We start from the raw sequence: 21729 nt of genomic DNA on the forward strand, positions 1-21729 counted from the left end.
ATGATCCTGATCCATGATGAGCAGCCAAGCACAACACTTAATACCTAGCTGAACAAAGTATTAAGCCCTAGACTTCAAGATCAAGCATGATACTTGATCTTTTGAATTTTGCTCTAATCAATACCTCAGAAATTGATTTTTCTCTTATTCAGTGTACACAAATGGTTTCATTAAACTGAAAGATTACGTGACCTCCAAACAATGAAAGGCCATCAGAACCTATTCTGTAGTCTGTGTTACATAAAAGCCCTGATCAGCAACCAGGGAGTATCTCAGAATATCAAACGCATTCACCTCTGTTACAACACAACAGTCATACTAGCAGTGGTGTTCTGAGAAAATTATGAACAGAATTAAATATCAAATGTTTGGACTTGATTAAATGTCTGCCAGCAGAACACACACCTGTATTTGGACTCCACAACGGAACAATTTAAGCCATTAACAGTTCATTTGAGCAGGTATGTTAAAGTTTCCTAATCAAAATGCCTTCAAGGACTTTGATACCACAATAAGTTACTCCCTATCAGGAGCCAGTTTCCCTGAATTGCACTTTTAACCTAGACTAAACAAGGTAACCACATTACCACATTAAGCATTTACACCTGTAGAGGTGGTGAGGCCCAAAGGACAAAGGTCAGGTCAAGGACAGCCAACAGAGAGAATGAGCTTTATCACAGAATCATAGAATTATTTAGGTTGAAAAAGAACTTTAAGATCATCACGTCCAACCATTAACCCAGCACTGCCAAGTCCACCACTAAACCATGTACCTAAGCACCACATCTACACATCTTTTAAATACCTCCAGGGATGGTGACTCAACCACCTCCCTGGGCAGCCTTTACAATGCTTGGCCACCCTTTCAGTGAAGACACTTTTCCTAATATCCAAACTAAACCTCCCCTGGCGCAACTGGAGGCCATGTCCTCTTGTCCTGTCACTTGTTACCTGGGAGAAGAGACCGACCCCCACCTGCCTACAGCTCCTTTCAGGCATCTGTAGAGAGCAACAAGGTCCCCCCTGAGCCTCTTCCTCTCCAGGATACAGCCCCAGGTCCCTCAGCTGCTCCTCATAGGACTTATTCTCAAGACCCTTCACCAGTTTCATTGCCCTTCTCTGGACACGCTCCAGCACCTCAGTGTCTGTCTTGTAGTGAGGGGCCCAAAATCAAAAACAGGATTCGAGCTGCGGCCTCACCAGTGCCGAGTACAGGGGAACAACCACTTCCCTAGTCCTGCCAGTCACACTATTACTGGTACAATCCAGGATGCTGTTGGCTTTCTTGGCCACCTGGGCACACTGATGGCTCATGCTCAGGTAGCCATCAACCAGCACCCCCAGGTCCCTTTCCACCAGGCAGCTTCCCAGCCGCTCTTGCCCAGGCCTGTGGCATGGGGTTGTTGTGACCCAAGTGCAGGACCAGGCACTAATACTTCTGTACTACCTAGACCCTAGCAATGGTCTAATAAAGGAAAAGTCCTCCTATTAAAAAATTAGGGATCCTGTGGGCATATGTAAAACAAAAAGAAAATTAGGGAGTCCCTTGAGCCTTTAAGGAAGAGTGCAAGCAGCCTTCTCTTAGTGTCACCACTCGAAAACAGGGTCTTTGTTAAAGATGACCAGACTGTTTTCTGCAATCTGTCCCTCATCCCAAATGCACTTCTCTATAAACTTTTGCTTTTCTGGTCTAACAACCAAGAAGTCTTCAACCCTATTCAATACCACAACCTTCTCCACAGCTTTCAACCTCTCCTGCCTGGTGTGGGCTCTGAAGTTATCACAATTCTAATCCTTGCAAGATCCTTCCCCTTACCACAAATCCTGCCTGACAGAGTCCCTTCTATCCCTTCTGCCATAAATTTCCTCAGTTTCTCATTTACAAGAACTGGCCTTTTTCATTAAAGCTGATTACAGTTAAAGCAATCATGACCTCATTGTGCTAAAGGAAAGGATTATACATTAACATTTGTGTTTTTACTATCAGAGGTCCTGCCCTTCTTTTGCTTCCCAAAATTCCCTTTAGATCCTGTGGGGTTTTTTTCTCCTTCCTTTCACCTGTCCCCCCTGCTACCATGCTGTCATCTCACACCTTCCTGCCTTCAGATCTGGTTTTATGTTCTTCTAACCTAATTCCACAATTACTATAATTCACAGCACTCCATTTACCCTAGCTACCCTCCTTTGATCCCTCTTTCAGTACAGCTGTTTAAGTCCACCATATACCTGTTATTTACCTCGGTTAAGCAAATTAAGATTTGTAGGGTGAGGATGTTTGGGTGTAGGCATAGGTAAGAAGGAGAATGAAAGAGCAACTTTAAAAAAAATCGATCCAGGACATCAATTATATAAAAAAAAAAGTCTTTCCTGATGAAAGCATATGGACAAGAAAATGTTTTGGAATGGAGTGGAGGAGAGGAGTGGTAATTTTCCCCAGTATTCAACCAAGCTCAATTTGTCTGCTCTCTCTAAAAAAAGTCACTTTGCAATGTTTTTTACAACTTGTATTTCTTTAAATAAAATTAATACTAGAAAATCTGAGTTAAGGTTAGCCTGGTAGAAAAATGTGTCGACTTTTTTAAGCAGCTCTCAGATACCAACCATAGAAAAATAATAAACAGAAATTTTAAAAGTGCAGTTTAACAAGTGCTTAATCTCAATGAATCACCAGTAAAAGGAGGAAAAAACCCCACAACAAAACCAAATTTACTGCATGGAACACTGAAGTGGTGGGAGTTTTATCTGGCAGCGAAGTAGTAACAGAAGGAATATTAACCATCCCGTGTCTTAAATCAAAGCTGGTTGTTTGGTTTTTTTTAATTGATTCTAAACCTTTGTCTGATTATAAAGATCTGGAAGATCCTAGATATGAAAACAGGCATATAATAACATATACTACTTCTCACTTTAACCTGCTACTGCCTTTTTTAATACAGTTATGGCAATTACACAAACATTCTTTGGCCATGGTCACAGATTTAATCTGAAGAGGACATAATATTAGCATAGATAAGACAAACCCTTCTTTGGACTGGACCAGGGGAAATACTAAAAGTTTTTCCCAAACAATGAATAGCATTTGCCCTGTCCTCACTGTGTCAGTACTTTTTAGATCAACGCCAAAATGGAAAGCTCCAGTCTTTCCCTAACCCTAACCACTTCTACTTTTACATAGCTTCGGTAAATAATGAAACGCTTGTAAATGATGAAATGCCTCCTTGGTAAGAGCAGTGAGCTTCCTTGCCCCAAGTCTAGCATGACTCTGCTTCTGAGCATCTTTCTTAACTCAAGATTTTTAACTTTAATCCTCAGCACAACCCTACATTTGGCACACCCAGGCCAGGCATGACAGCCTGAGAAAATCCCAATTTCAACTATAACTCTAAAAAATGTTTCATTGAAAATAATTGCAAGAATTCCTCATACTTCCATAGAATCAGTCAAATAATGGCCGCAGAAGCCTTTATCCAGATAAAAGGCAAGCATATGCCAGCATCACATAAAAAAACCAAGACATGCAAACCTGGTCAGAAATTAGACTGTATTATTAAAGTGGTAGTTGTTGTTGCTTCATGGAGGCTTGTGTAAGTACAGTAGGGAAAAGCAGGGATAAACATCACAGGCACTGAGCTACGAAATAATTTAAATTATCTGATCTCATCAAATCCAGGGACTGCAGTACCCAGAGAAAAATAACGCAGTATGTATTTTTGGCTGTGGCCCAGCTGAAAGAGGCTTGAAACAGTACTGATAAGGCTTAACTCAACTGCTATTTGATTCTTGCGGTGTACAGGGAAACTGGAGTTAACAAAGAAGATAATCTTTGCCTCCAACATTTACCCTTCTGCCTAAGCAAAGCTATTGTTAGAACTGTAACATTTGTCTACCTCTCACATCAAAAGGGATACCAATACAGACATAAACCCAAACAGACCTAGAGCTGTGACTCTACTCGAGGAAACAGATACTTAACTTTACTTTCCAGTCCCTATATGTCTTGTAAATTTTTATTGTGTATAAAGGGAACAGCTAATTTGAAAAATTACCAGAAAAAAAAAAAACCCTACCAACCCTAAAACCTTCAACTTTGCAACTTTCCATCCCAACTTGTTGTCATCTGCAAACTTATTGAGGGTGCACTCAATTCCCTTGTCCAGATAATTGATATAGACATTAAACAGCACTGCCCCAATACTGAGCCCTGGGGAACACCACATGTGACCAACTGGTGGCAACTCCATTTGTCACCACCCTTTGGGCCTGGCCATGGGCAACATCCACAGCCTTTCCCTCATCATAGAAGTAGTTCAGGTTAGTCAAGCGAGACCTGCCTTCCATAAACCCAGGCTGACTGGACCTGATCACCTGGTTGTCCTGTATGTGTCATGTGATGGCGCTCAAGATGACCTGCTCCATAATCTTGCCCAGCACCAATGTCAGACTGACAGGCCAGTAGTTCCCCGGACCCTCCTTCCAGCCATTCTACGTGGGCATCACATATACCAACTTCCAGTCGGTTGGGACCTCCCTGGTTAACCGGGACTGCTGAGAAGTGATTGAAAGTGGCTTGGTGAGCTCTTCCGCCAGTTCCTTTAGTACCCTTGGGTGGATCCCATCTGACCCCATAGACTTGTGTCAGAAGCATTCATTGTTGTTTCAGCTATGATTAAATGGGAATGACAAGTATCTTGGTAAAAGACTTATCGCATTTCCCTTGAAATCTTTTTCCAGAGCAATAACATTTTGCAACAGTCTTCAGAAAAATCAAAACACATTCCTTGTCTGCTACAGAAAAAATCCTATATATAAATATCAAATGGATGTTTATTTACCTTTTGAGCATTAGAATGTGATTCAACTTAGATTTGTATATTGATTAAGGGCTGTAGCGGGGAGAAAGAAAACACCTCAAATCACAGAACACCACCACCGTCACCGGGCTGCGATGAATCTGAAGGCTGACACATTACAAACTGGCACCAGTATAGTCAGATACACACACAGACTCACAGAAACTACTCGGTTCAGTGCAAAGTGGATGAATATGCATGGCTTAAACTGACCTTTAATTGTAGATCTAAGAAGGAGCTGAGAAGGCTGAAACATGACATCCTACATTCTCATAGTACTTAGCAGAAATGAACCTTGCAAACAAGACTTTTATCCAGTACCCGAGGGACTTTTCACAAGGTGCTGAAATCTGATTATCTCAGCCTCTTCCCCATGGAATACTAATCCTGAATAACTGGACACAAAAGCTCCCCTTTAGAATGTCAAATAAGTTATCTGCTTCAGTTCAAAGTTAATTAAGATGCAAATTGAAGACACAATGTTACAGCACAGCTTCCTAACCCTAAATGAAGACATTCAACAGTATGAGGGACAGCTACTTATAACAGAAGAACATTTTTCAGGCCAGTGTGTTTAGACTAAGTGGTTGTAAACGGAGCCAAGCAAATTTCAATGCTATGCAGTATCTGCTTGTCTCTTGACTTATGAAGGTAGTCTCCATTTAACAGTCTCAACATTGAACAATTAAAACATTAAAATGCATTTTCTTCATGTGAAATAATTCCCTTTCTTGGGGAAGACAATGGGAGGCCAGTACTGATGAACGCCCAAACCTATTCCATTACATAAGCATTACGACAAAACTCAGGAGAGGCAGCAGCACTTTATAGTGAGCTCCCATTTATTCATTCTGTTTCAAATCCAGCAACAACTCCTACAGGTTCTCTTAGACTTTAAGACAACAGAATATTTCCATATTGGATTTTATCAGTCTTCTAAAAACATCACCTACAGCACACAAAAGCACGTCTAACACATGTAAGTCCTGTAAGAGTTACTGATGTGTAAATTAAAAATGTATAAATGGAATCTTAGTATAAAATATGATAGATTAATCACCTTGAATATCAAGAGTAGAACTCTCCAAACAGTGACACTACATAAAATATTCACCTCTGACCCTTGTTCTAAACATGTAGAGTACAACTTGGAGACAAATAAAGACAGTCACTAATACCATGGGGAACAGAAATCAGCAAAACATACACCCAGTAAATGTTACGTTAAATCATGAAATTCATCACCAAGTTCCTAATAACGACCTCTGACAGACAATCAAAAATATGTGCTGAAGGATACTGTTGCTCTGACATACACATTCATATCTGACTCACTGATATGCCTATTCACTAGTGCTCCTGGAAAGTGTTTAAATAGCCTATCACTTCATATAATGATGAGCAAAAACTCTCAATATTTTTTAAATTCTCTTTTTTGTTTGAGAACATGAGAAAATGCCTAATGATGTCATAAATGGTTTTGTATGTGGTCTCTACCTTTCCTGAATGGCAACAATGGAAAGAATGGGAACTGAAACAAAGCAGATTCCTTTTCTGCTGCTGACTGCTCTTGCATTAAACTGTGGCAAGTAAAATAAGCCACTGCTGGCACACACGACACTTCCAGCCAGCCTCTGACAAGGAAGTAGTATATGGTACCCAAGCAGATTGTATGCACAAAAGCAAAAGACAAATACTAGCAAAGAGTGTCAGAGCCTGTAAACTTGTAAACCACTGAAAGCATTTACTCTTTTTGAAACATGTTCTAGGCACAGTGGGACATACAGGGTTTCATATAATTTTGCTGCAAGTGGCCTAAAGTAAAAAATACTTTTGGCAACATAAGTGGCAACACAGGAAAAGAATGAAAATGTACTAGATAAACAGTCTAAAGTAAAGGGACGTGAAACAGCCATCCAGTACTTTGAGTGGCTGTGAAAAAGAACCACAACAGAAGAAAGGTCACTGGCATATCTATTAAATTATATGAACATTCAAGAGAGTAATTTTGCCAGACTTAAAAGGATTAGCAACTCCCCCCTTTAATCTTTTGGATGCAACTTGTTGTATTATGATATGATATGGCATTAAACAGTCAATAAAAGACAGAAAAATATGCCAATGGAAAATCCTCTCCCACTGTGAAATTCATCAAAGGAACCACATTCGTTATGTGATAATTAATAGTCATCAATTAAGACATTTAACTGTAAAAAACTATGCTACAAAAAGTGGAAATTCTCTCTTTCTTGGTAACCCTGATCTAATTTACAACAACCTTTTTAAAGCAGAAGATCCAAGTTGGAAGTTTATCAGTACTATGCTAATCCCCACCACATCGGTAATGGGTAATGACAGAAGTAGGCTTCCACAGTTCGCACTAAAGGTACGATAAATGCCACAAGAGGATTTGGACTTTGCGCACAGACAAGAATAACCAGAGTAGAAACTGTTACTAGAAACCCATTCTAAATCTGTCTTTGGATAAAACTTTGTTTTATCAAAATTAAGGAGCTTTGCGAAATCATGTCTTGCAGTTCAACTGTAACAGAGCCTGGCATATTCACTCTGTGTTCCTTTCATGTTTCTGTGTGTATGAAAGGGTGGAATGTTAAACCCTGGTCTTTATGTGAACAAATGAAGTATCAACTTCTTTAAAATGTTAATCTTTTGATCAGCAAGTATCCAACACAGAATTCCAAATACCATGGTACTTATGTAAGAAGCAAATACATTCAAGGACATTTATAGTTTTCTTTTTGGAGATTCTCTCATACAGTGATGTTGTGATACACCTCCAAGACTTTTATCCGTTTACAGATATCTCTGTTAGAACAGCATATTTCTACTTGACTTTAAATCACATAAAGAACTGAAATTGCCATGTCAGATAAGAGCACTGGATCTCTTCCAGCTTTCTGTCTCAGAGTGGCAACCACTAGGTATTTTAAAGGAAACTGCAAAGATTCCTCTAAGAGCAAAGACTGAATAAGAGACAGCCCATACTCAGTAACATGGCCATACAGTACCTTTTTTGGTTTACTTTTCCTAACACCCATTAGTTACTTTTCCACTTTTGCATTGAAACGTGAGGCTTCTGTCTTTTTTTTTACTACCCTATTCTTTATGCATGGAAACAGTGCCAAGGCACATCATCTTAGAAGGAATTCCACAGAGACTGTATTGTGGGGTTCAATATCATAGTATAAACTAAACCGTACCGCTGACATTATTCATATTGATGAAGTAAAAAGAATCAAAGATATATTTGGGTTCCCCTGAAAAGTCCTTCTTTGTTACTTTTCCTATGAATTTCAAACTAAACATTTTGACATCACTCTGTTTATGACTGTTCTCTGTATTAGATGTGTACACAATTATCTTGAGATTAAGGTCCTTTTTAGTCTTACATTGCTAGACTAAAATACATTCCTTTCCTAGGAGCTTACAGTCTTACAAAGGAACAGGGGAAACTGCTCAACAAGCAGCAGTAGAAGCTCAACAAGCACAGAAAGCATTTTTGTTGTGTTATTTTTATTGGCACGTGTCTATTCGCGCTCTGGATTTCAATCTGGTCAAATTGTCCAAATGACAAATAAAAGATGGCACAAATATGTGCTGCAAGATCAAATCAGCAAGCTGCATGATTTCCCTATTACAGAGAAGATTTTTCTGTCATATATGACAAAAAAGGTACCTTGTAAGAACACGTAGATGGAGATGTGCCTGCTTCCCACGCGTCTGCAGGCAAAATGTTTGGTTTTGAAACTGAGTTCACATTTATAGGTCCTTACTATTTTCTCCCAACTCTTGTTACCGTTTAGGGACACAGAAATAAAGGTGTTGGCTCACTTATTTTCAGCTGTCCTGTCTCCATGATGTGGGCCGCCCAGAGCTTGGTTATCAATTGGCAGCATTTGTCACTTTCTAACCTTTTCTGTATGCAACTAAGCTGTAAGAAAGAAAGGTGGTTTTAAGCTTCTTACCTACTTAGGAGACACAGAATACTGGCTAGAAGGATTTACAAAATGCAAAAACTACAACATGCCTATCCCACTATTGTTGCAAGACAGAAAAAAGTGAAAACTCCAATTCTTCTCTTTGTGTCAGCTCCCTCTCTTCCTCTTTCTGCCTGCAGCACTCTTCAACATTTTGGTCAATCAGAAACTAACATTTTGCAGATATTTAATGTGTTACACTGTGGCACAGCAGGCAAATACCTTGTATAATATTACGAGTCTCTTTGAGTTGGTTTTGTCATTTGTTTGCTGTCCTGTCCACTGGATAAAAGACACGTAGTTTTAATAAACAGTATACTGTCATAGAAACCAAAATAAATCTGCAGTAACAAAGGTTTTTGTTTTGAAATTAATCACATGGGAGTATGTTGCACTTTTGTAAATCACATAAATATGCTGGGCTTTGGTTGGTTTGTTATTATTATTATTATTTAATCACATTCAATTTAAGACCATATTCTTGGGTAGACATGGCCTGAAAAGATGAGCTAATAAGTCATTTAAATCCCATACGGTTTCTTCAGAGCTCTGTTTGCCAGATACACCAATGGGAAAAGAATAAGAAGGATGGCAAATACAGAATGAAATAATGAAACAGTCAACACATACCTGCAACAAAGCACCTTTTGTAGTTTTGTTTTTTTTAAAACCAGAAAGTTCTAGTCCATCATTACAGTCACAGACAAGTGACTTCCGTGACTAAGTAGAAGTAGATTACAGGCTGGTTAGCTAACCAAGACTGTCAGTATAATTAAGATTCCGAGCTTTCTCAGGAACACCAGCTACCAAAGCTGGAATATCTTAAAATTGCTGTAGCTTGCTTAATTGAAAAAGACTTGATTGAATTATTAAAAGCTACAAAAGTCTGAAACTTTTGATGAAAAAGAGAGCAAATGTTTTTGCAGGAAAATGCCAGAAAACAGAATTAGGCTGAAGCTGGGGAAGGAGTGACTAAGCATGCAACTGTAACCATTTGGAATAAATAATTTTTATGCTAGTCACAGCGTGAATTAACATAATTATACGCTTCTTAACTTTGTTCATGTTTTTCTCTTACAGTTGCAGATCCACCTAACTGTCATGTTTAGTTTTCTCTTCAAAACATTACTAATGCTGTATAGTAACACATCACTCTGTCTTTGGATTTGAAATCACAATCTCAGAATATGACCCTTGAGTACAAGCATGAGTCCTAACAGAGGTAAGCTAGAATGCTTCTTTCCTCTATAGAGTTTTTCATGCACAAGGAAGTGAAAGTCGAAATTGGAATTTATTTTAGACTATTTCAACAGGTCAAATGACATCAAGCTATTCTGCACTCTAACTGCTTACATCTGTATGCCTGTTTTCACTGAAGAGCAGTAAGACTAGAAAGTACAAGGGTAATTGTCTTATCTACTAATCTAGGTCTGATCCTAAGAAATGTTATGTGCACATATCTTTCGGCTAGCTGAAAAATACCATCTGCTCATCACAACTTTCATATGGAAAATTAAAGGTAATATTAAGCAGATTTTTAAATAGTTTTCAAAATGGTTTTCTTGCAACATCAAAAAAGGTACTACAGTGAACAGTAGTTGACAACTTTATTAACTAAAGGCTTGAAAAAAATTTGCATTTTAAGAAGAAGCCTTTTTTCCTGTATTTTATGACTATCATGTCCTCACATGGAATTTTATTTGATCATCCTAGCTCAAAAAAACCCCAAAAAACATCAAATTAACAATATCCGTAGCAAGCAATAAAAATGACAACAGATATGAAATAACTTGTGTTGGGAGTCTGGAAAGGAATAAATGGCTTAACTGATGGAAAAGACATATGTTGGAAAATAAGGAGTGTCAGACAAAAAGTAAAGCAAGTGAATGCTGATCAACCTGTAGTATAATTAAATGTCACTATCCCTCTCTCATAAGTGGAGATACTAAGAACCAAAGAAAATCAGGATAAAAGCTAAAGTCTGGAAAACAAATTCTGAGATTTTTTTAATAGCTTTTGATGTGATGGTGACATCATGGTCTTCCTATAATGAAAGTTCTTGCCAGCTGCTTCCCTCCAGCAGTCAAGAAGCCACAGCAGCCATCATATATCCCCAGGCTGACCTGACAGAATAACTGACCCTACAGCTACAGCATATAGTGAGATGCCAAGGCAGTTTTATTTGGAGAGCCAAGGAGCAAGAAGTTAAATGCATAATACGGAACATGTCTGAAATTCCTAAGCACAAGTGTTGAACATGCATTGTGTATATATATATGCTCTGTGCTGAGCAACTGACAAATATTAATTCCTCAGGGAAGTGTACATAGGGTAGGAGTTAAGAAGGTCAAGTTATAGGCAAAGGCATGAAGGCAGAGGGAACGGCTGAGGAGGAAAGGCTAGCCCTGAGGTTTTTTAACTACACAACAACATTGAAGACTGAAAAGGTCTAGGGTTTGGTGGAAAATAAAACACTGTCAAAATGGTCATATTATTGACACTACGACCACCTCATTAGTCCTTAAGTCAAATTTCACTGTTCCTGTTTTCCTGTTCTGACCAATAAGACGGGACATGCTCAGAGCTCCTTCCTTTCCCTCCGGCCAGAACTGGACACTGTCAGGATTTTTCACTACACACACCCCACCCCCCACCCCCAAAAAAAAGATCAAGTGTCTTTATCAGAAAATATTTATTTGTACAAATCTTCTACTGAAACACATCCACTTAAACAAAAACTTTGTTGGAGATTCCAGTTTTCCAAGTCATTCTCCAAAGTAGTATTTACGTACATGCACATGCTCCACCAACCCACAGTTAAATTGCTCATCACACTAGTTCTAGGCAGACTATCAGATAAAGCCAGACATTCTTGAATGACCCATGGTTTTATCCTCAGTCTTACTGAGACACCAGAGACCTACACTTCTCCCTTTTACTGCTCATCAACCATGACCATGACTGGCAAGCCATGTACTCTTCAGCCAATGACAGCTCAGAGCAGCCTGTGATAGCAAACAGAGCCGGAAGGGCCACACAGGTACTGTTCTGAAACCAGCTTCTCCCTGTCCCCTCTGATTCTTCACATGGCAGCACAGAGCTGCACCAGGGATGTCAGTCACATTGCTGGGACCAGGCTGCAACTGTGCTTGAATTCAGTTATGCAATACCTCCAGCCTGATGTCCCAGCCATTATAGGGTTCTCCATGAACAAAACTGTTCTAGAAGATGTCCATGTTAGTCATGTTACCCTAGGAAGTAAGTTTGTTACCTTTGTCATCTATCATAGTCTGCCACTGATCCACACGCAGAATTGTTATAGCAAGGCAGGAGTCAGATACCCCTATGAGAACAAATCATACTTCATAAGCAGGCATACTTCATGGAGACACCTAAAAATTTCTGAATACTTTAGGCTAGATAAACCCCATACATGGCTGCCTGGACAACATGACAGTAGGCACTCTTGCAGCGATGGCATCCAGGCCCATAAAAGAGTGGGAAGCATTTGCAACAAACCTGAGTTTATGCTAACCTCAGCTCCCTGGCATCTTCACAGTGACTACAGGCAGAATCACAAGCAGAGGCCACTAAGACTGCCTCTCATTTTGCACCTACACATCTCCAGGGCACTTACGGCACATATCATTCATGCTCTGCAGGCTGAAGCTAGAACTATGTGTAAGATGTAATTAATTTCTTTTCCCTCAGTGATGATCATTTGTCTTCAGCTACTTCTACTCATGCTCACCTTTCACCAAGATGCTGGAGGACAAGTCTGAATGAATCAACACTAAAACCACTGAAACAGAAGTGGCACCTATCAGTTCCAGAGAGTAAGCAAAATGATAGCTTTGCATCTCATGTGTTCATGTCTCCAGAGGATAAGACTGAAGTACAGGCTGCTTGCTTCAAACAGCTTCAAAATGACACGACAAAAAGTCAATTGGGGAACACCTGAGTGTCCAGTGCCTCATTAAGGATACAGGAGTTATGATAGGATGTAGAGAATCTAGCCACTGGATGCCATGAACAAAGGATGTAGGCTTGAAGGCAGCATTATCTACCTGGGGATAGCTTAGAGGCCCCTGTGACCTATCCACAGTGCACAGATTTAAACAAAACTGTACAACTGGAAAAGCTTCATTATTCAGCAAGTGCATGAGGAAAGCGATAGCCTATGTGGCCTTGTGAACCATGGCACTGAGGAGATCCTCAGGGTATACACAAACTGACAGATGTGTCCCTCATGTCCTCTACAAGCAATAGGATGTTACAGAGGTTACTGACTCCTAGAAAAGGGGCACGGCTCCTATTCAGCTTCAGATGTTCCGTCAGCTTCTCACAGAGTTTGTACCACAGGATCCTTTCACCCTCACAGAGACCAGGGGAGTCCTTGCAAAGCTAATTGTTCCTGGCAGGAGAGCAAGGGGATATTTTCATTTACATGCACTCACCATCTACCACTTACCACCACAGTCCTTTGGGTCAGTACTGACAAACTGCTGGGAGAAGACCCTCCCTACTCTCAGTCCTCTTTCCCGGTTTCTTCAGATAATTTTCTGTTGCCTCTATTTCCCTTGCCTGCATGCTCCTTGAACCTGGCTTTCCCACATTTCCCTTTCCTTATGGCTGCCTTTGGCAAATCCTGCACCCTGAATCTCCCTCTGTCTTCCCACGCTCTGGTACTTACACTGTGAGTTATACTCTCCCAGCTCTAATCTGATCCTCATGGAACAGCAGGTTCATTTAATCACTGGCTCAAAAATTGCAAACACATTTTATTAGACTTATCCACTCTTAATGATACAGTGATAGCACACTACAGTACCATTTAGAACAAGCTACTATTACTAACCCAGCTGACTCCTAGTTTCTTTATAGTGAAATAAAGTCAAGGGAAAGACACGTTGTCATTTCATAAACCCAAAAAGAACACAGTGCAGCACTTGTTTAACTACAGTTCCCCAAAGGGACATGCAATTACACACATAAAGGCACTCCTAGACCCAGGAGCCGAATCTGTGAATGGAAAAATGCTGTATCCAGAAGTCTAAATTCTGAAGTTTGTGCATTAAGAACATAATGCATTGTGGCTAGAAAGGATCATACTGACTTTCTGAATGTATTTCTTACAGGAATAACAGAAACAGAAACATTTTTTTTAATGATTCCTTTTCTTGTAACAACATCATTAAACAAGAACTGCACTTTAAAGAGTAAGCATGAAATGTCCTGAGGAAGCCTGATAAGAAGCAAGTGAGGGAACAGGGGAAGGCTTTTGACAGCTGATTTACGTGGAAAGCCCCTAGAAGCTGGTAACTGCTGGTTCCTTATGCTTTGGAAAGTTTACACCTCTTCCCTATACCCCTCATCCCTATTCCACTGGAGCCTGACAATTCTGTCATCCTTCCTTTTCAAATGTACTTAGCAAACAGAAGTACTTGCTCATTACATGTGCCTTCTCATAACCCAGAGAAAAGCAAGATTTGCTGTTTCCCCTTTCTTCTGCAAAATGTTTAAATTCCCATCCGGCTCTGTGGAGGAACAGGCTTTCACAGTGAATGTCATCTTTGGTCACCCTTTACTATTCTGGCTATAGTTCATGTTAAACTTTCCATAGGGAAAGATGCAGCTAGGTACAGAAACTACAGCCAGAATGAATGAAAAGAGAAAACATACTAGAATTTAACTACATAAGCAAAACCAAAATAAAACATGAAATTAAATTAAAACAAATTGCTGCAAAATCAGATAGTAGTGAAAACCACCTAGAACAATTTCCAGTCAGAAAACCTATTAAAGAGTTTAGTACCAAGAGAAAAGTCTGGGCCATTGTTACCTTGGTATAGTACATTATTTCCAAACAACTTTGAATTTAATTTGTCTATTGTGCTGATGAAGAAAATAAGGTTTTCAACACAGGTTCCACCCAACACATCACTTTTCATCTGTATGAATGCTAAAAAATATTCAGCAACACATTTGTCAGTGTATTTTCTGATGTATGCCATTTTCTCCCTTAGAAAAAGCCCAGAAAAACAAATCAGAGTGATCATAGAGGCAAACAACTCAAAAGTAATAAGCTTCCCAGGTTCTGTGGCATCTCAATTTGCATCTAAGGCTGAAATCCCAAAACATAGGTTGTGTGCAAGAGTACACAAATAAATGAAAGCTTTCTCTTAAGAGTATCTGTCTTTGCAGAATCACATAAAATGCTGTCTTGATTGGCAGAAGAGAAGGAACAACATTGTTTCTGAGCACTAATATTCAGCCAATGCGAAGTCATTGAGGCTTCTCCTCCTTGCAGTTTTTACCTCCTGTTCCTGACTGCCAGGAGAGGAGTCAGGGCTGCCTAGCATGGCACAGAGAGATGAACTTAAAATGCCCTGTGACTATAGCAAGTATCCTGCAGAATTAATACACACAGACTCACACAGAGTACAAGTTACATTCACACCAAGCCTTCAACAAACTCCTAGGTTTTAGGCACTCCGGAGTCATGGTATTAGTTCCAATGAAAAATAGCTTAACCATAAAAGAAGCTAACCAGTTTGGCCTTGAGTTCTTTTTACCTGGTTACATGAGTTAAATGGTAATGTAATGGGATTGCACAGGTACATAAGGTGTGGCTGATACCTTTTGTAAGTGGTTTAACCCTTGCATTGTATCTTCTTATTTAAAACACAGCTTTAACTTAATTCTCTATTTTCCTTAGTTTATAATATGGCCAGACTGGTCTGAAATTTTGTATGAAATGTTTCATACTGGGAGAGCTTTATATCCATAATTTGAAAATAACCCATTCAGCTGTATGAAGATACAGAAATGTAATTTTAAAAAACTGTTTATCAGACACTGGCACTTTTCCTGTTTGTGTAATTCAAAAAGGATCTCAGTAAAGAAGATTGAATTTGGCAATCCATTAACATAGATTTGATGCTCTCTCTGTTCATCTCTTGATGTCTCACCCCTTTCAGAAAAATGAAAATAACTCATGGTAAAAGAGTGTCTGTTCCCTCTTATTTGCCCAGTATATTGGCAATTATTAAAACCCTGGAAAAGCTGCTGAAGCTCTGCTGACTCATGGTGGCAGGGAAGTTACTTGTCAACTCCACAATGAAGATGGAGGAGGGAGAAGACAAAAGAGGAAAAGCCAGAGGATAAGGAAAGTTTGGGGAGAAGGCTCAGACTGAGCTGGTATCCTAAGTATCACCAAGTCTTCAGGAGAAAGAAGTTGGCTGTTACCTAAAGCTTTACATGCTGTGTTTGAACCAGGTGAAGATTCAGACCTAATTTCATGCCATCTAAGTTCAGGATCCTAACTGAGCCATTTCAATGAAGAGTTTACTTGTCACAGGCATCCTCTACTGTCAACAGAGGAAGAGCACAAGTTCCAAGGTGCAAATGGGCTTAACGATGGTCTGAATTGTCTCCTGAAGCTGCCAAGCCTGCTCCATCAAGTACAGAGAGACCTCAAAGCAGTGATGGAAAATCTATAACAGGCACACCAGGACTGGCACATGACACTCCCATCAGCAGAACAGCTCCCCAGACTATCACAGATCCCAGTGCAGTCTGCAGTTTGTCACTGACTCTTCAACCTTACAGATCAGATTTAAGAGCCAGAAACAAGCTGTAATAGAGAACAGGAGATGGTGGCAGTGACAAAGATTAATGGAGGAATTAACCCTTTCCCTCCCCCCCCCCCCCCCCCAAATCTGACCCAAAGGGGAGAATTTCCACAGGATGTGCTTTGATGCAGGTATCTATTTCTGACTCCTGACATGAAAGATGTTCATAGTTGTTAGCCAGGGGTGACTGTGCTCCTAATTTAGGGACTATAGATAGGTGTGTTAATACTAGTGGGATTACTCTAAGCCTGAAGTCATTCACAGACTAAGTACTGGCAATGCTGGCATTTTAATGCATGGAAAATTTCAGGTTTCACCTCATTTTAAGTTCTTCTATGCTCACAGCAGTGAATAATAAGGGAAAAGTCAAAGCACATTATTCCAAGGGGTAAGGATTCTGCCTTAGAAAGGAAAAGCAGTTCTCAGAGCCGCCTGGTTGCATTTGAGGGACTGTAATCTATATTCCTCTTTTAATGGGCAGCACACTTCTCTTCAAGCTCTAGCCTATTCTTGCATGACAAAGAGCCATGGTTTTACACTTCCCCGTCATCATCTCTGATCACACATTTTTTGGTGAAAGAAGGCTGCCAGTGTGGTGCATTTGCTGTAACAGCACCTTACCTTTTCTCTGCCCAGATAAGAGGATGTGCCCTTCTCTACAGGATGCAGGAAAGAAGGGAAGAATAAGGAAAGAGAAGATGGCTCTTTATCTGATGTATAAGGACTGCCCAGGGTCACACATCTTAAAAACGCCTCCATATTACACCTTCACAAAAAATCCTGCCCATGTCATAAGTTACAGTAAAAATAATTCAGCTGATTACGGTACTACACCAAGCTGCTTAGTGCCTATATTGTCAGGGTTACGGAAGCCTGTGTTTGAAGCGTTAGTGTTGTGGAACGAAGTGACAGCAAGTTGGGAAATAAATGAGCACAATACTCTCTTCTAACCTCCTGGCACTCTGCCTTTTAACAGAGAAGAAAAAAAGCAAAAAGGCAAAATGTCAGCTCCAAAACATTTTTCATGTTGTAAAATACAGTGTCCCCACTGAAACGCTCGATGAGAGACACACTGAGGGGGCTGATACTTCGCTTAAAAATAGTGAGTTATTGCAAAAAGGTCATGTGAACACATCTAACGCAGTAAGAAAAAAAGCAAAACACCCTTCGGACCAAAAATTTGTATCTATGTCCTACAAATGTCATGTAAGCCCTTCAGACAAAAGTCTCAGCAGTGCATGCTGAGCTATTAAGTTCAAGGATGCAGAACAGCTTTCACAAACAGCAAAAGAGACTAAGAGGCTTTGGCTATTTCATCACACCTCACTAGTTTACATCGAAGCTGACCATTCAGCTTCTATTAGTCGCTCAGAACAATCACACTTTTTCCCAGCAGAGCTTACTCATTTGCAAGATAAAGGAAGACATTTCTGCACATGCCCATAATATTCTTCACCACTGGGGGCAGCTTTACATAAGACTGCATTCCCCGAAACCAAAGCAACAGTCGGACGGACGGAGCTTTCAGAATGACAGTGTGCAGAAGTGAGCAGAGCTTGTTCATTGTACGGGCTTATTCTACCTTCTATGCTACAAAGCAGCTTCCTAGCCGGATCGGGTACTAAGTAAGAGAACTGCTGTGCTATGGAATACAGATGTGTGAATTCAGATAGCTAAACTGTGCTTGGAGGAATCTAACATGCTTTCCTATAAAGCGAAATTTTAAAAGCCAGGTTCCTAACTATAAAGATGCAAAAACGTAATATCCATGAAGATCCTATTACCTAGGAAGAATTTGACATTTTGCTGCGAATGCTGTGTCGGGATTGATTTATTCTTGGAGTGTTCTGCATGGCTGGCAAAGAATAATGTTCCAAAATCGGTCCATCTCCCAAGGGGTCCAATTTTTCTTCCTGGGTGTCAGCGAGCCCTGACTCACTACAGTGCAGCTGACAGGGGCTGCCATGCTTGTGGCACACTAAGCAAAAAACAAAAGACCTAAGGACGACCTTTGAACAACACAAAGGATGGGTATGTTTTTCATGTTATTTTTTTTATGTATAGTTCATAGCCACTGCATAGCCTGTGCTTTAATTACTCCATAGACTTACCTTGATGTGATTTGTCATTACAGTTAAATTGCTTAGGGATTACACCTTTTACCCAACTGTCTTTCATTATTTATATAAAGGTATTCTTTTAAAAAAAAATCTGAGTAAAGAAAACAATGTGAAAAGTAGTTGAGTCGAGCTAGGGATTTTAAAATGATTGTTGAAATAAAAGATTTTAGCATGATTGAAAGAAATGACTGATGTGTGGGGGGATAACTTTTCTAAGTTGTTTTTATTTCCAGGTTTCAATGTAATTAGGCTACTGAGCGGATCAGCTGTAGCTCTGGTAATAGCCCCTACTGTATTACTGACAATGCTTTCTTCTGCTGAACGAGGATGCCCTAAGGGCTGTAGGTGTGAAGGCAAAATGGTATATTGTGAATCTCAGAAATTGCAGGAGATTCCCTCAAGTATATCTGCTGGTTGTTTAGGTTTGTCCCTTCGATATAACAGCCTCCAAAAACTAAAATACAATCAATTTAAAGGTCTTAATCAACTCACCTGGCTCTATTTAGACCATAACCACATCAGCAATATTGACGAAAATGCTTTCAGTGGAATACGCAGACTAAAAGAGTTGATCTTGAGTTCCAACAGAATCTCCTATTTTCTTAATAATACCTTCAGACCTGTGACAAATCTTCGGAATTTGGATCTGTCATACAATCAGCTGCAGTCTCTGGGATCTGAACAGTTCAGGGGCTTAAGGAAGCTGCTCAGTTTACATTTGCGGTCCAATTCCCTAAGAACCATCCCTGTTCGAATATTTCAAGACTGTAGGAACCTTGAACTGTTGGACCTGGGTTATAATCGCATCCGAAGTTTAGCAAGGAATGTCTTTGCAGGCATGATCAGACTGAAAGAGCTTCATCTGGAGCACAATCAATTTTCTAAGCTCAACCTGGCACTTTTCCCAAGGCTAGTCAGCCTTCAGAACCTTTATTTACAGTGGAATAAAATCAGTGTGATAGGACAAACTATGTCCTGGACCTGGAGCTCGTTACAAAGACTTGATTTATCTGGCAATGAAATAGAAGCTTTCAGTGGACCTAGTGTTTTTCAGTGTGTGCCCAATTTACAGCGCCTCAACCTGGATTCAAACAAGCTCACGTTTATTGGTCAAGAAATTTTGGATTCTTGGATATCCCTCAATGACATCAGCCTTGCCGGGAATATATGGGAATGCAGCAGAAACATTTGCTCTCTGGTAAACTGGCTTAAAAGTTTTAAAGGGCTGAGAGAAAATACAATTATTTGTGCCAGCCCCAAAGAGCTGCAAGGGGTGAATGTTATTGATGCAGTGAAAAACTACAGCATCTGTGGCAAAAGTACCACGGAAAGGTTTGAATTAGCACGAGCTCTCCCAAAGCCAACATTTAAACCAAAACTCACCAGGCCTAAACATGACAGCAAGCCCCCTCTGCCCCCAACTATTGGAGCGACTGAATCGAGCTCTGAACCTGAGCACGACACAGAACACATCTCCTTCCATAAAATCATAGCAGGCAGCGTGGCCCTTTTCTTGTCTGTGCTTGTGATCCTGCTGGTAATCTATGTGTCATGGAAGCGTTACCCAGCCAGTATGAAGCAGCTGCAGCAGCGCTCTCTCATGCGAAGGCACAGGAAAAAGAAAAGACAGTCACTGAAGCAAATGACTCCAAGCACACAGGAATTTTATGTAGATTACAAACCTACCAACACTGAAACCAGTGAGATGCTGCTGAATGGAACAGGACCCTGCACGTATAACAAATCAGGCTCCAGGGAATGTGAGGTATGAACCATTGTGATAAAAGAGCTTTTAAAAGCTGGGAAATAGTGGTGCTTTATTGAACTCTAGGGACTATAAAGGGAACGTTTTTCTCACTTTTCTGGCACAGCTCTTCCATGTCTCTTTTTTGTACATTCATAATACTGGTCATTTTACTCTCATACATAATCAACTCATTGAAATTTAAATACCGTAATCAATGTGAAGCCTGAGCTCTGGTTTAATACAATACCTATTGTACAAACCCTCTACTGATTTCATTAAAGTCTTTCTTGTTTTTAAATAGAAAACTTCTTTCATAAGTAATCCACTGCACCTGCAGCGACTGTACCTCTGTTTAGGGAGAAAAATAACAACAATGAAAAAAAAAACCCAAAAAACAACTCAGTCGTCCCCCCCAGCCCACCCACCTCCCCTCCAGTCTAAACCCAGCCCTTGCCCTAAAACTCATTTTTTGAACCAAAACCAAACCAAAGACCCAAGGTACTGTAGCATCATGTAATTCTGAGTTGTTTGAGGAAAGAGATGGTGCAGCACCAGCACTGAAAGAATGCCTGATTTCTGCCCAACACAAGATATAGTAAAAAGCCAGTGGGGAGTTAAAGCACTGTCTTTGGATGTGAGGTATCACACCAAAAGCAAAGCAGAGGGAAACCTAGGCCTAATAAAAAATTAAAAATAAAAAGGTACAATGGGATTTACTGTACTGCATTATAATACAGTGTTTTCAGGGCTGAAAACTATTAATTGAAACCTGTTTATGTGACTTCATACAAAAGGTGCCAGTGTTTTTCCCTTACATCCAGTTGCCTTTCAGAAAGTAGTCAAAAGGCATTCATTAAATGAAGAGCAGAAATTCCTTATTGATGCAATTAGAGGAACTCAAATGTGCAGCAGCAAAAGCAAGACCACTTCCTGCACACATTTGTTTCAACGCTCATTAGAAATTCTCTTTTCAAGACTGTCAAAGACATTAATGTAGCTGAGGAAACCATTAAATCTGTCATTTTCTTCTATTGCTTCTTATTTGCTGGGCTGGGCTTGTTAGGGTTTTTGATGTGTTTTGCACACTGTCCCTCTAATAACCAAATAAAGCTTCATTACTTACAAAGCCAGACAGTGTACATTTTAGAAAGACTGCAACTACAAAGAGCTTTCAGAGAAAATTGGTTACTCACTGATCTGAGAAGAGTGCATCCAAAAGTCCTTAAAGAAATCAGTGACAAATTATTTTTCTCTCTTAGCAAAACCCTAACGACATTACAAGAATTCACAGAATGCACAATTTTTAATGTGCAGTCATTCATCAGTGCTTCTGGACAAGACACAGATTTGTAACCTGGTTACTCCCTGCCCTCTGTCCCA

At 40.0% G+C, this 21729-nt stretch overlaps 2 protein-coding genes across 5 annotated transcripts in view; one reads left to right on the forward strand and one right to left on the reverse strand.

Moving 5' to 3' along the window:
* Window positions 1–21729, reverse strand: part of CTNNA3 (catenin alpha 3) — a 523251-nt gene that overhangs the window by 258752 nt on the left and 242770 nt on the right. The window lies entirely within an intron of this gene.
* LRRTM3 (leucine rich repeat transmembrane neuronal 3) overlaps window positions 600–21729 on the forward strand; it is a 110598-nt gene continuing 89468 nt past the window's right edge. The window contains exons 1-2 of one of the 2 annotated variants that reach the window (XM_080402761.1): window positions 600–18513; window positions 18836–20367. In XM_080402761.1, the coding sequence (XP_080258887.1) occupies window positions 18510–18513; window positions 18836–20367 (1536 nt within the window). In that variant the 5' untranslated portion in view covers window positions 600–18509. Of the gene's footprint in view, window positions 20368–21729 lie in introns of both variants that reach the window. The other variant, XM_080402760.1, reaches the window with a different exon arrangement.

The sequence above is a fragment of the Falco punctatus genome (assembly GCF_963210335.1).
Source record: "Falco punctatus genome assembly, chromosome: 9".
Taxonomy (NCBI): Eukaryota; Metazoa; Chordata; class Aves; order Falconiformes; family Falconidae; genus Falco; species Falco punctatus.